The sequence below is a fragment of the Hemiscyllium ocellatum genome, chromosome 5 (assembly GCF_020745735.1).
Source record: "Hemiscyllium ocellatum isolate sHemOce1 chromosome 5, sHemOce1.pat.X.cur, whole genome shotgun sequence".
Taxonomy (NCBI): domain Eukaryota; kingdom Metazoa; phylum Chordata; class Chondrichthyes; order Orectolobiformes; family Hemiscylliidae; genus Hemiscyllium; species Hemiscyllium ocellatum.
In genome coordinates, this window is record NC_083405.1 from 140,824,884 (window position 1) to 140,838,552 (window position 13,669).

At 49.4% G+C, this 13,669-nt stretch overlaps 1 protein-coding gene across 1 annotated transcript in view; it reads left to right on the plus strand.

The window, feature by feature from the left end:
- scrib (scribble planar cell polarity protein) overlaps positions 1-13,043 on the plus strand; it is a 185,157-nt gene extending 172,114 nt beyond the window's left edge. The window contains exons 40-42 of the mRNA XM_060825755.1: positions 12-86; positions 6,108-6,159; positions 12,813-13,043. Coding sequence (XP_060681738.1) covers positions 12-86; positions 6,108-6,159; positions 12,813-12,949 — 264 coding nt within the window. The 3' untranslated portion in view covers positions 12,950-13,043. The remainder of the gene's footprint in view (positions 1-11; positions 87-6,107; positions 6,160-12,812) is intronic.
- Positions 13,044-13,669: the final 626 nt, after the last annotated feature.

Sequence of the window (13,669 nt, forward strand, 5' to 3'; positions counted from 1 at the left end):
GTACCTTACAGTCCTGGTCAGAAAAGAAGTTTGATTACCGACAGTTTGCAGCTATCCCATCTTCTAAACCAGTTTACGATATCCAGGTACTGGCTGCATGCTGTGGGACCCATCAGTGCCTTTGTGCTTCGGACCCACTGTCTCTTCAGTTGTTGCATTGCCCAGTGTGCTGTGTGACATGACCAGAGCATGCTGCTTCATGGGGGCAGGGCGGGGGGCGTGGGGTCAGGGGGTTGCTGCTGTTCACGGCTGCTTTGTGGAGGGATCTCTTGTTGTCTTTTGTGAGATGGATTGGCATGTGCTTGTTGGTGTTCTGTTCCTTTGGGATCCTGTGGCCCAGGTACGATGAGCTGGGATTGGAATGCAGCATTTCTAGGTGCTCCAAGGATCAAGCTGGGATGCTTCTCTGTCTGGATACTAACTGAGAACTGGGACTTGTCTGGTTCAATTCTTACTGATCCCGAATCAGAAAGGGGCTGGAAACCGTTTCTTTTCCTGCTTCCAACACCGTTCCCTGTGCTTTCCCACCACAGTCTATTCTTGGTCCCCTCTTTCTCAAAGAATTGAAGGTATTTATGCTGCAATAGAAGACCATTCAGTCCATCAGATACATGCAAGCCCACTGTAGAGAGAGCCCAACATCCCCGCGCCATTGCTGTTTCTCCCCACATTGAGTTACTATCCAGTTTCCTTTTGAAATCAATCATTGCCTCTGTTCCCATTGTGCATCCCGTCCCCCCTCACCCCAAACTATGAAGCAGTGCTGTCACACACAACCATCATCACTTGTTCCCAAAAGCTCCGTTGTTATCCTTATCCTCCTCCTCATCCAGACTCAGTGGGCTAAAGGTCCGATTCTAAGGTTTGCCCAGGGAACAAGAGTGAAACAGAATCAGAACATAAAACAATACAGCGCAGAACAGGCCCTTCGGCCCTCGATGTTGCGCCGACCTGTGAACTATTCTCAGCCCGTCCCCCTACACTATCCCATCATCATCCATGTGCTTATCTAAGGATTGTTCAACTCTCCCTAATGTGGCTGGGTTACCTACATTAGCAGGTAGGGCATTCCACGCCCTTACCACTCTCTGAGTAAAGAACCTGCCTCTGACATCTGTCTTAAATCTATCACCCCTCCATTTGTAGTTATGCCCCCTCGTACACGCTGACACCATCATCCTAGGAAAAAGACTCTCACTGTCTACCCTATCTAATCCTCTGACCATCTTGTATGTCTCTATCAAATCCCCTCTTAACCTTCTTCTTTCCAATGAGAACAGACCCAAGTCTCTCAGCCTTTCCTCATAAGACCTTCCCTCCAGACCAGGCAACATCCTGGTAAATCTCCTCTGCACCTTTTCCAATGCTTCCACATCCTTCCCGAAATATGGGGAGCAGAACTGTACACAATATTCCAAGTGTGGCCGCACCTGCGTTTTGTATAGTTGCAGCATGATATTGTAGCTCCGGAACTCAATCCCTCTACCAATGAAACCTAACACACTGTATGCCGCCTTAACAGCACTATCTACCTGGGTGGCAACTTTCAGGGATCTATGTACATGGACTCCAAGATCCCTCTGCACATCCACACTACCAAGAATCTTTCCATTGACCCAGTACTCTGCCTTCCTGTTATTCTTCCCAAAGTGCATCACCTCACATTTAGCTGCATTGAACTCCATTTGCCACCTCTCAGCCCAATTCTGCAGTTTATCCAAGTCCCCCTGCAACCTGTAACATTCTTCCACACTGACCACTACTCCACCGACTTTAGTGTCGTCTGCAAATTTACTAACCCATCCACCTATGCCTGCATCTAAATCATTTATAAAACAGACCCTTGTGGCACACCACTAGTAACCGGACTCCAGGCTGAATATTTTCCATCAACCACCACTCGCTGCCTCCTTTCAGAAAGCCAGTTTCTAATCCAAACTGCTAAATCCCCCTCAATTCCATGCCTCTGCATTTTTCCCATCAGCTTACCATGTGGAACCTTATCAAAGGCTTTACTGAAGTCCATGTATACCACGTCAACAGCCCTACGCTCATCTACATGCTTGGTCACCTTCTCAAAAAACTCAATGTGAGACATGACCTGCCCTTGACAAAACCATGTTGACTACCTGAAATCAAATTGTTGCTTAGAACATAGAACAGTACAGCACAGAACAGGCCCTTCAGCCCACGATGTTGTGCCGACCACTGATCCTCATGTATGCACCCTCACATTTCTGTGACCATATGCATGTCCAGGAGTCTCTTAAATGTCCCCAATGACCCTGCCTCCACAACTGCTGCTGGCAACACATTCCACAATTTCCTTATGCTCCCACTCGCTGTCTTCTGTTGACCAGTCAATTCTGTATCCAGACAGCTATGTTCCCCTGAATCCCATTCCTCCTGACCTTCTGAATGAGCCTACCATCGGGAACCTTATCAAACGCCTTGCTGATGTCCATATACACCATATCAACCACTCGACCCTCATCAACTTTTCTAGTCACATCCTCAAAGATGATTAAAAAACTTATCTCTTATAATCCTTTCCAAAACCTTTCCTACAACAGAAGTAAGGCTCACTGGTCTGTCATTACCTGGGTCATCTCTGCTGCCCTTCTTGAACAAGGGCACAACATTTGCAATCCTCCAGTCCTCAGGTACTAAACCTGTAGACAAATATCAAAGCCAAAGACTCTGCTATCTCCTTCCTCGCTTCCCAGAGTATCCTCGGATAAATCCCATCCGGCCCAGGGGACTTGTCTACTTTCACTCCTAGAATTGATAACGCCAGTTTGTAACTAACCTTGATCCTTTCTAGTCTAATGTCTGGTACCTCATTCTTCTCCTCCACAATATTCTCCTTTTCCTGAGTGAAAACCGATGAGAAATGTTCATTTAGCGTCTCTCCGATCTCCACAGAGTCCACGCTCAACTTCCCACTTCTGTCTTTGACTGGCCCTATTCCTACCCTAATCATCCTTTTTTCCCTCATATACCTATAGAAAACTTTAGGGTTCTCCTTTATTCTATTTGCTAAAGACTGCTCGTGTCCTCTCTTTGTTCTTCTTAACTCTCTCTTTAAATCCTTCCTCGCTGATCTGTAACTCTCCATCGCCTCATCTGAACCATCTTGCCTCATCAACACATAAGCCTCCTCCTTCTGATTAACAAGAGATGCAATTTCTGTTGTAAACCACAGTTCCCTTACCTTATCACTTCCTCCCTGCCTGACAGGGACATACCTATCAAGGACATGCAATACCTAATTGCCCTTGCCCCATCTCTAACTCTTGCCCTGTGGCATGTACGTATCCCTTTCTATCACTAAATAAAATGTAACTGAATTATTAGATTAGATTACTTACAGTGTGGAAACAGGCCCTTCGGCCCTACAAGTCCACACCGACCTGCCAAAGCACAACCCACGGGGAGAACGTGCAAACTCCACACAGACAGTTGCCTGAGGCGGGAATTGAACCCGGGTCTCTGGTGCTGTGAGGCAGCAGTGCTAACCACTGTGCCACAGTGCCACCCATAAATTATGGTCACTCTCTCCAAAGTGCTCACCTGTCACTAAATCAAACACCTGGCCTGGTTCATTACCAAGTACCAGATCCAGTGTGGCCTTCCCTCTTGTCGGCCCTTCGACATACTGTGTCAGGAAACCTTCCTGCACACATTGGACAAAACCTGATCCATCCGACTTAGTAGAGTTATAGCATTTCCAGTCAATGTTGGGGAAGTTAAAGTCCCCCATAATGACCACCCCGTTCCTTTCACTCCTACCCAGAATAATTTTGCTAATCCTCTCTTCCACCTCCCTGGAACTCTGCGGAGGCCTATAAAAAAACTCGAAGCAGTGTGACCTCTCCTCTCCTGTCTCTAACCTCAGCCCACACTACCTCAGTAGATGAGTCCTCATCAAATGTTCTGTCAGCCACTGTTATACAATCCTTGACTAACAAGGCCACACCTCCCCCTCTTTTATCCTCTTGCCTGTTCTGAATGAAAGGTCTAAACCCTGGAACCTGCAACATCCAGAGGGATGTTTTGCTAAAATTGTAAGAGGCACCAGTTCGACCACATCTCAATCCTTCTGAAGGGTCACTGGACCCGAAACGGTAACTCTGATTTCTCTCTACAGATGCTGCCTGAGACCTGCTGAGTTTATCCAGCAATATCCGTTTTTCCCTGGAATACTGTGAGCAGTTTTGGTCCCCCTTGTGTAAGGAAAGGTAAAGTGACATTGGAGGCATCCCAGAGAGGATTCACTGGGTTAACACGAGATTTGGAGGCATCGTCTTCAGGGGAGAGGCTGAGTACTCACTGGAGTTTACAAGAACGAGAGGTGACCTTATTGGTCCATAAAACTATAGAAGGAGGCCATTTAGCCGATCTTGTCCATGCTGGCCCAAAGACACCCAAATACTCCTTCCAATCTCACCATCCTGCACACGGTCCATAGTCCTTAACGTGCAGATCTTAGGTGCATTTTTAAAAGTTTAAGGTCTCTGGCTCTACCACAAACTCAGGCAACGAATTCCAGGCACCCACCACCCTCTGTGTAAAAACATTTTTCCTCACCTCCCCTTGAATCCTTCTGTCACTTTGCTTGAATCTATAACCCCTGGGTTTTGAATTCTGCCAAAGGAAACAGGTCCCTCCTGTCTACTCTATCTCTATCCCTCACAATGCTGGGAACCTCAATCATATCAAAACAGGTCCCTCCTGTCTATTCTATCTCTATCCCTCACAATGCTGGGAACCTCAATCATATCACCCCTCTCAACCTTCTCTGTTCCAAGGAAAACAATCCCACCCTCTCCAATCTCTCCTCGTAGCTACAATCCTCCAGCCCTGGAAACGTCCTAGTCTCCAGAGCGATTCCATCCCTCCTGTAATGTGGTGACCGAGCTGCTCACAATAGTCCCATTGTGGCCTCCCCAGTGTCTGACACAGTTTCATCATTGTCTCCCTCCATTTGTATTCCCTCCCTCTGCCAATGAAGGGAGCATTCCAAATATCGTCTTTACAACTGGATCTATCTGTACTGCTACCTCCAGGGACCTGGGTATTTGCACACTAAGATCTCTCGCTCCATCTCCCCCTTCTCAGTATATTCCCGTTTACCGTGTATTTCCCGTTACTGTGTGACCTCCCTAAATGTATTATCTCACACTGACCAGAGATGAACTCCATCTGCCACTTTCCTGTCCATTCCACCTCCATCTGTACTAATTTGGAGCTGACAGCTACCCTCTTCACTCTCCATGACACGGCCAGCTTTTGTGTCACCTGTACAGTTCCCAGTTGTGCCTCCCACATTCAAGACCAAATTGTGACTTTATAAAACACACAGCAGGGTCCCCACACCCAGTCCTGTACAAACACCACTGTTTAAAATCATTCATCTACAGGTGAAGGTATCCCTGGCCAGGTCAGTCCATCCCTAATTGCCCAGAGGGCAATAACAGACATGAGTGAATCCTGGTGAAGTTTGATAATGGTGTTGTGGTCATCATTAAGACCCTGAATTGCAAATTCTTTGTTGAACTTGGCCATCTGGCAGGAGGAGCTTCAGATCTGTGTCTTCAGAACATTAGCTAAGTTTCTAATAGTCTCACAATAATATCTCCAGGCCATTGTATCCTGTAGAGATCAGCTGTCATCTCACTGGCTTATGTTTGTTCTTACATCTTATGGTCATAGTGAATTCAAGGACAGGTTTGAATTGTCTTAAGTCTGAGCCTCTGTCCACTCGGGACAGCTCTGTCGCTGAGCTGCCCATACCACACTCTGTCTGTGACACGGTGAAGGCATGCTGGGACCAGTCTGTATTTCTGACAGACGGTCTCTCTCTGACTCCCTCCCCCCCCCCCCCCCCCCCCCAACACTGCTTCTCCACTCTCCTTCTCCTCCCCCCTTCCCTTCTCTCTCTTCCCTTTTCCCCCCTCCTTTTCCAACCCCCAAGCCTGCTCCCTTCCTCTCTATCTATTTGGGGTGTATGTGTGTGGTGCTGGGGGTGGGGGGGGGTGTTTGTGTTAATAAGTGAGGGTAGGAGCCCGCTCCAGCTGCTCATGTCGTGTGTGTCTTGTGTTCAGTCCCCAGACTTCATGGATGACCTCATGTACGTGGATGATGGCAGCACTTCAGGTGAGACCCAACTCCCATCCTCCCCCCGGATTGGTTATCCTCCTCTCACGAATATTGCTGGAGATGGAATGACACGTCTCTGGAGAAGAAGCCTATGAACTCAATATGGTTCCCACGGCAACGGGATGAGGGATGGAGGGGAGGGATGCAGTGTGTGTTCAGTGCAGCACCAGGGACAGCCCAACCCTCCCAGCACCACGCAAACCCGAGAGGGTCACTGACCCTCAAACCTCCCCACCCACAACCTCCCGACCCACACGCTCCAATCCCCACCCTCCCCACCGCGCCCCACTCTCTCCCCCCCCCCCACCACGCCCCACTCCTCCCCCCCACCACGCCCCACTCCTCCCCCCCACCACGCCCCACTCCTCCCCCCCACCACGCCCCACTCCTCCCCCCCACCACGCCCCACTCCTCCCCCCCACCGCGCCCCACTCCTCCCCCCCCCCGCGCCCCACTCCTCCCCCCCACCGCGCCCCACTCCTCCCCCCCACCGCGCCCCACTCCTCCCCCCCACCGCGCCCCACTCCTCCCCCCCACCGCGCCCCACTCCTCCCCCCCACCGCGCCCCACTCCTCCCCCCCACCGCGCCCCACTCCTCCCCCCCACCGCGCCCCACTCCCCCCCCCGCGCCCCAGTCCTCCCCCCCCCAAACTCGCCCCAGTCCCCCCCCCCGCCCCCAGTCCTCTCTTTCCCCCCCCCCCCCCCCCCACGCACCACCCACCTCTCACACACCCCTGTACAGGCCCACCTCCCACCCCACACACACATACACCCCCGCCCCTCCCCCATGTCCCCAGACCCGTGACTGCCCCCTGCTGGCTGGGACAGTCATGGACCATCCTCCCTGTGTCCTCTGCCCCCGGGCCCTCCTCATGAGCACGGCTGGTGACTGTCGGTCAGTGTGGCTGATATCCTGACTGTCCACATCTTCTCCTTACACTTTGATGTTTTACTTCAGGGGAGTCGCTGCTTTGCCGAGCTGTGGATTAGGGGTAGGGTAGTTCTTGTGTGTGCACAGAGCCTGAGTCAGGATTGGAATGGGGTCATGACCCATGTGCACTTTGACCTGGATATACTGTCTTCAGCATGTGCTCACCTCTGCATGTCACCGGGTCCCTTCCCTCTGGGACACCCTAGTCCATTTCTCAATGGCCATGGCACCTTCCCATGTAACTGCAGAAGGTACAACTCCTGTCCCTTCCCCTCCTCCCTGCTCACCATCCAACGGCCAAAGCAGCCTTTCCGGATGAAGCAGTATTTCCCCTGGACCACCTCCAGATTGTGGATTGTATTCACTATCGCCAATGTGGCCAACTCTACATCAGAGAAACCAAACGCAGACAGGGTGACCGCATTACAGAGCACCTCTGATCTGTGCACAAACATGACCCTGACCTTCCCTTAGCTGGTTACTTTAACATCGAGGGCCGAAGGGCCTGTACTGTGCTGTACTGTTCTATGTTCTAATGTTGAGTTCAGATTGTGAACCCACTCCAGTTCCTTCCCTTTTAGCCTCACCTCTTACATTCTCTGTCACCATGTTTTCTCTCCCTGCCTGGCAGTTAGACACATCATTGTTCTGCCATCCTCCCATTCCGATCACTTAGTCTGAACCATCAACATCCTCCTCCCCACGCAGCCCCAGTGCCCCTTCCATCACTGTAACATAAATGCTGTCCCCTCCACACTTCACGTCCGCTCCTAATGAAGAGTCACATAGACTTGAAATGTTAGCTTGCTCTCTCTCTCTCCATGGATGCAGTGTCTGCCCTGCTGTGATCTCCAGCATTCTGTCTTCACACGAGTGAAGGGATTGGCAGTGTCCGTGTTGGTACAGAAGGTGACCTACAATAACTGCCAGGTCTGTTTTCAGTACTCACTGAAGAACAAAGTTTACGTCAGAGCTTACATCCGAGAGCAGCCTGATCCTGCCTGCATGTCCTCGGTTCAGAGTTTACAGGACCCAAAGTCTAACTATCATCACCATTGTTTGAATTTCAATTATCTCCCAAATTTCAGCCACTTTCTGAAGGAGAGCTTTCCTTTCCTGTTGTGTGGAGGTGAGTGCGCCCCCCCCATCATCCTGGAACTCTGATTTCTGTTCACAAATGCTGCCAGATCTGCTGAGCTTTTCCAGCACTTTTTTTTCAGATTTCAGTGTCCCCTTGTTTACCCCAAATAGAGAACGATCATTTATTATTGCTGGAAAAAAAACCCACTTTCTGGAAGCTTTTTGCCTTACACTCGGCAGGGCAGTTGCCAGGGAGTACAAACACAAGGGAAGGCAGTATTTATTCTGCGTGAGGGAAGTGTGCTGATTGGCTGGCAAGCAGACTGGTGGGTGTTCAGGTGTTGCCAGGGAGGATGCACCTGTCGGTTAACTGCCAAGTTTTCTTAAAATCGGACACACTGGCTGTAGCCAGGGCGTTGTCCTGAGTAATGAATTGATGGATAACAGCAAGTCTGTCACTGAGAATTCACAACCAGCCCAGCAGACAATTGGAAATCTGTTCTCCACACACTGAGGAGTTTCTGAGCAATGTTGTGCAGTTGCAGAATCAGTTGTGTTTTGGCTTTGTGGGCTGGACGATTGGGAATGGTCAGTAATTTATTCTAAACAGGACAGCCTGATATGATTGGCCAGTCTTGGGCCTATAAACCCTGGCATCACACTGACACTGAAATTAATATACCCCATTATGCCTCTTGTGTTAATGGGCAGAATATTTTTTAGATTTAACAGCAGCATCCCATTAGTGACAATCGTCATTCGTGTAGTTCCTGCAAAGCAAGCTATTTTCCAATCAAGCTGTTCCGACGTTATTACATATCTGTTCATAGAGTTGTATGTGTTTCATGAGATACAGAAAACAGGTGTGCAGGTACAGCAGGTAATAAAGGAAGCAAGTGGAATGTTGGCTTTTATAGCTAAAGGAATAGAATATAAAGGTACAGAGGTATTGTTGCAACTGTACAAGGCATTGGTGAGACCGCACCTGGAGTACTGTGCACAGTATTGGTCCCTTATTTGAGGAAAGATGGAGTGACATTGGAGGCAGTTCAGAGGAGGGTCACCAGGTTAGTCCCAGAGGTGAGGAGTTTACCACATGAAGAGAGATTGAACAGTTCAGGCCTATACTCTCTGGAATTTAGAAGAGTGTGGGGAGATCAAATAAGGTATTCAATAAGATAAAAGGTGTGGATAAAATAGACATGGAGCAGATGCTTCCTCTAGTGGGGCATTCTGGGATCAGAGGTCATAGTCTTTGGATCAGGGAGAGTAAATTTAAAACAGAGTTGAGGAGAAGCTACTTCTCCCAAAGGGTTGTGAATCTGTGGGACTCGCTATCCCAAAGTGCGGGGGATACTGGGACAGTGAGTACATTTAAGGGGGAGTAAGACAGAGTTTGTTACAGGGTTATGGGGAGAAGGCAGGCAAGTGGGGACGAGGAGTCTCTCAGCCATGATCAAATGGCAGAGCAGACGCAATGGGCTGCATGGCCTAATTCTGCTCCTATATCATACAAACATATGAACCTGTGGAGCAGAAGGGACCTGAACCCAGGCCTCTCAGTCCAAAGGTAGAGACACTGCCACTGCACGAGAAGAGGGATCCATTCCTGCAAAGCAGCAGCTGACTGAAGCAACTGGCTCCACCTGTTAACCAATCACAGCCAGCCTACCTGGTTTAAAATTTAAACACTGCGTAGCAGTTAACTGTCAGTCGTCAGTTACTAACGCAGTCAAAGTGGCAGTACTCCTTCCAAACCAAGTTCACTTGCTAACCAATCAGCAGTCACCTTACTCATCATCCATCATGGCTTCCCTTTGGTTTGGTAATGCTTGCTCATGGTCCTGGTGATTCAAGATAAAATGCTTTTTTTTTAATCAAAATTCTAGTTCTACATTAACCAAATGACAATTTGCAATAATTCCTGTCAACATGAAAAGCTTCTGTCAACATCATCGTAATTGTTGGGTGAGATTTAATGTTCTCCACTAGTGGAGATACTAACCTCATCTGCACATCCTATAATTGGAACATTACTCACACAGGTCTCACTCTGTATCAACCCCAGTGCCAGAGTGTCCCAGATATGAAGCTAGTTCCCAGAACAGGATAATAGCACCACCTTGCTCATGGTAACAGTTCTTATCCACGTGGTGTATCCCCTACACAAAACAGCACTCAGAGCTTCCTCAGCCAACTTAGTATCATGTCCTCACACATAATGACACCACAATGCACAGAGAAACATTCCTGTAGGAGCAGTCCGGTCAGTCAGTCTCACCCCCATCCCCGCACTCTCCCCGTATGCCTGCAAGTTCATTTCCCTCATATTCCTGTCCAATTTCCTTCTGAAACCGTTCATCCTCTTGTACTTCCCCATGTACTTCCATGCCAGGAGAACGGTGAGTATCAGATCATTACAGCTCACTGCATTTTAAAGAACCCATCTCCTCATATTGCCCTGTATTTAGAGTCATAGAAATGTACAACACGGAAACAGACCCTTTAGGCCATGCTGACCAGATATCCCAACCCAATCTAGTCCCACCTGCCAGCACCCGGCCCATATCCCTCCAAACCCTTCCTATTCATATACCCATCCAAATGCCTCTTAAATGTTGCAATTGTACCAGCCTCCACCACTTCCTCTGGCAGCTCATTCCATACACGTACCACCCTCTGTGTGGAAAAGTTGCCTCTTAGGTCTCTTTTATATCTTTCCCCTCTCACCCTAAACCTATGTCCCTCTAGTTCTAGACTCCCTGACCCCAGGGAAAAGACTTTGTCTATTTACCTTATCCATGCCCCTCATTATTTTGTAAACCTCTATAAGGTCACCCCTCAGCCTCCAACGCTCCAGGGAAAACAGCTCCAGCCTGTTCAGCCTCTCCCTATAGCTCAAATCCTCCAACCCTGGCAACATCCTTGTAAATCTTTTCTGAACCCTTTCAAGTTTCACAACATCTTTCTGATAGGAAGGAGACCAGAATTACATGCAATATTCCAACAGTGGCCTAACCAATGTCCTGTACAGCTGCAACATGACCTCCCAACTCCTGTACTCAATACTCTGACCAATAAAGGAAAGCATACCAAACACCGCCTTCGCTATCCTTCTTATCCAAATCCTTAACTCTCTGTCCCTCAGTCCTTGTACAGCAGCATAATTGTCTTTGTTCACCTCTCTGATGCCTGTCATTATTTGTACCTCAATCTAAGCTCCTCTTGCTGTCCCCCTGCTCCAACCAGAATAATCACAATCTCTCCGACCTGACCCGGGAACTGAAATCCCTCATCCCTGGGACCATTCTGGTAAATCTCTCGGCACCCTCTCAGAGACCCCCCACCTCCTTCCTGAGGGGTGGGGGGGTTATAGCAGGGTCTGATCAATGTTTACAGTCTCTTCCCTGCTCTCTCTATGTTTGAAGACCAGAGCCCCATGTGCTTTCCTAACCACCCTCTCAATGTGTCCACCACCACCCAAACTTGATGGATGTGAACACCCAGCTCCCTCTGTCCCTGCAAACCCTTCAGAATCGTATCATTTTGTCTATATTCCACCCCCCCCCCCCCCAGTTCCCATCCCCATCCCCCCATCCCCTCTGGTAAAATACATCCCCTCACCCTCTCTGTATTAAACTCCATCTGCCACTCTCTGGCCCAGCCTGCCCAAGTTCTGTTACTGTCCATTTGTCTCATCCTGTCCTGTTCTCACTGAGGGCACGGCTCTGAGTTGGGTATCATTGACCATTTTTTAAAGAGCACTTTGTATTCCAACACCCAAACCATTTATATATTGCAAAAGGATCACTAGTCCCAGTGCTGACTGCTGGGTCTCCCATAGTCCGTCAGCCTCCAGTCTGAAAGTTAGCTCATTGTGTTCTGTCATTATATCAGTTTTGTTTTCCCCAGTTGATCCCCCACCTTTCTTTTCCATGAAGCTGGGTTTTATTACCCAGCTTTATCTGTGATACCTTGGAGCAAGTGAGGACTGCAGATACTGGAGAGTCAGAGTTGAGAGAGTGTGTTGCTGGAAAAGCGCAGCCGGTCAGGCAGCATCCGAGAGGCAGGAGAGTCAGCGTTTCGGACATTCCTGATGAGGGAATTATGTCCAAACCACCGACTCTCCTGCTTCTTGGCTGCTGCCTGATCTGCGCTTTTCCAGCACCACTTTTCCACTCTTATATGTGATACCTTGTAAAATATTTGTTAAAATGTTATTGGTCTGGTGTGAACTGTTTTTAACAAAGTGTACTGGCCCTGCTCAATTAACACGAGTTCCCTGTGGGACCTGCGTATCCCCTCCTCCTGATTCGTCGCTCTGAAATGCTGCCCCGGGTCTGACAGACTCACTTTGTATAATCTTGCTGTGTGTACATGCTTAACAAAGTATTCCCATAACCATTGGAGTTGTTTATCTATCTGTGCATTGTTTTTAATCGTGCCTGTGATTTTGAGCCAATAATTTGTAAGCATTAACCTCTGAGGGCCCAGTCTTGGTCACTGGTGCCTTGCTCCCTATCACAGGGGCCCTGGTGCTCCACGTGCTGGCCTGGCCTGGCCTGGCCAGCTCCCCCCCTCCTCGTTTCACCCTTCTAATGAGTTTTCTCTTTCTGTCTCTGCTCTCTCTCCCCCTCAGTCGCCCGGCCTGGTGAGGACAGCGAGGAGATGGGGGATAACTGCCGGTTACCAGCGCTGGACACACTGGGCAGTGCCACCATCTACAGCCACAAACATTCATTACAGCAAAGTGCTGAGAGCATTGTGCCAACGTGAGATCAACCCTGGCAAAAGGACACTTCACCCTCCCAGCACCAAGTGCCCTCGCTCACACTTCATATCTTACAGACTCTGTGTTCTTTTCTGTTTTTAGGTGAATTGGATTTTAATTTCTGGCAGAGACTAATCCTGTAGGATTTTATACGGTTTTTAATGAGGAGGTGGGGTGGGAGGGTAGGGAAGAGATTCGAGGTACAAGGCCCAAAGCCACCTCTTGTAGTTTGACACTGAGCTGCAGATCTCCTCCCGCCTGACGGGTGCAGTGTCGGGGTGTGTGTGGGGACTGCAGTTCGATCCTAGCGCTTCATAGTGGTGGCAGATCGTGTGTCTTGGGGTGTAGTTCATAAACCAGAGTCAGTAAAGCATTGTATGGAAAGGGGATAGTGCCTGCTGGCCCCCTCCTGTGGGCTTGGGCAGGGGAGAGGGTGGGAGGGCAGGGCAGGGAGGTTAGCAGATGGGTGGGGGTTCCGGCTGCATGAGCCTTGGTAATGAAGCCACAAAGTCCCCGGGAGAAGGAGAGAGGAGGGTCTTACCAGCCAAGGAGACCGTGGCTGATGGAGCACATAATCAGCGGTTTGACTCAATCAAGGACTTGCCTCTTGGCCCACCCTTTCAGCACGACTGGGGGAAGGAGCTGCAATGGACAGACTCCCATCACAGCCTGCACCAGTCGGGGGGTGTGGCTGTTGGCAAGAGATCACATTTAACACTAAAGCA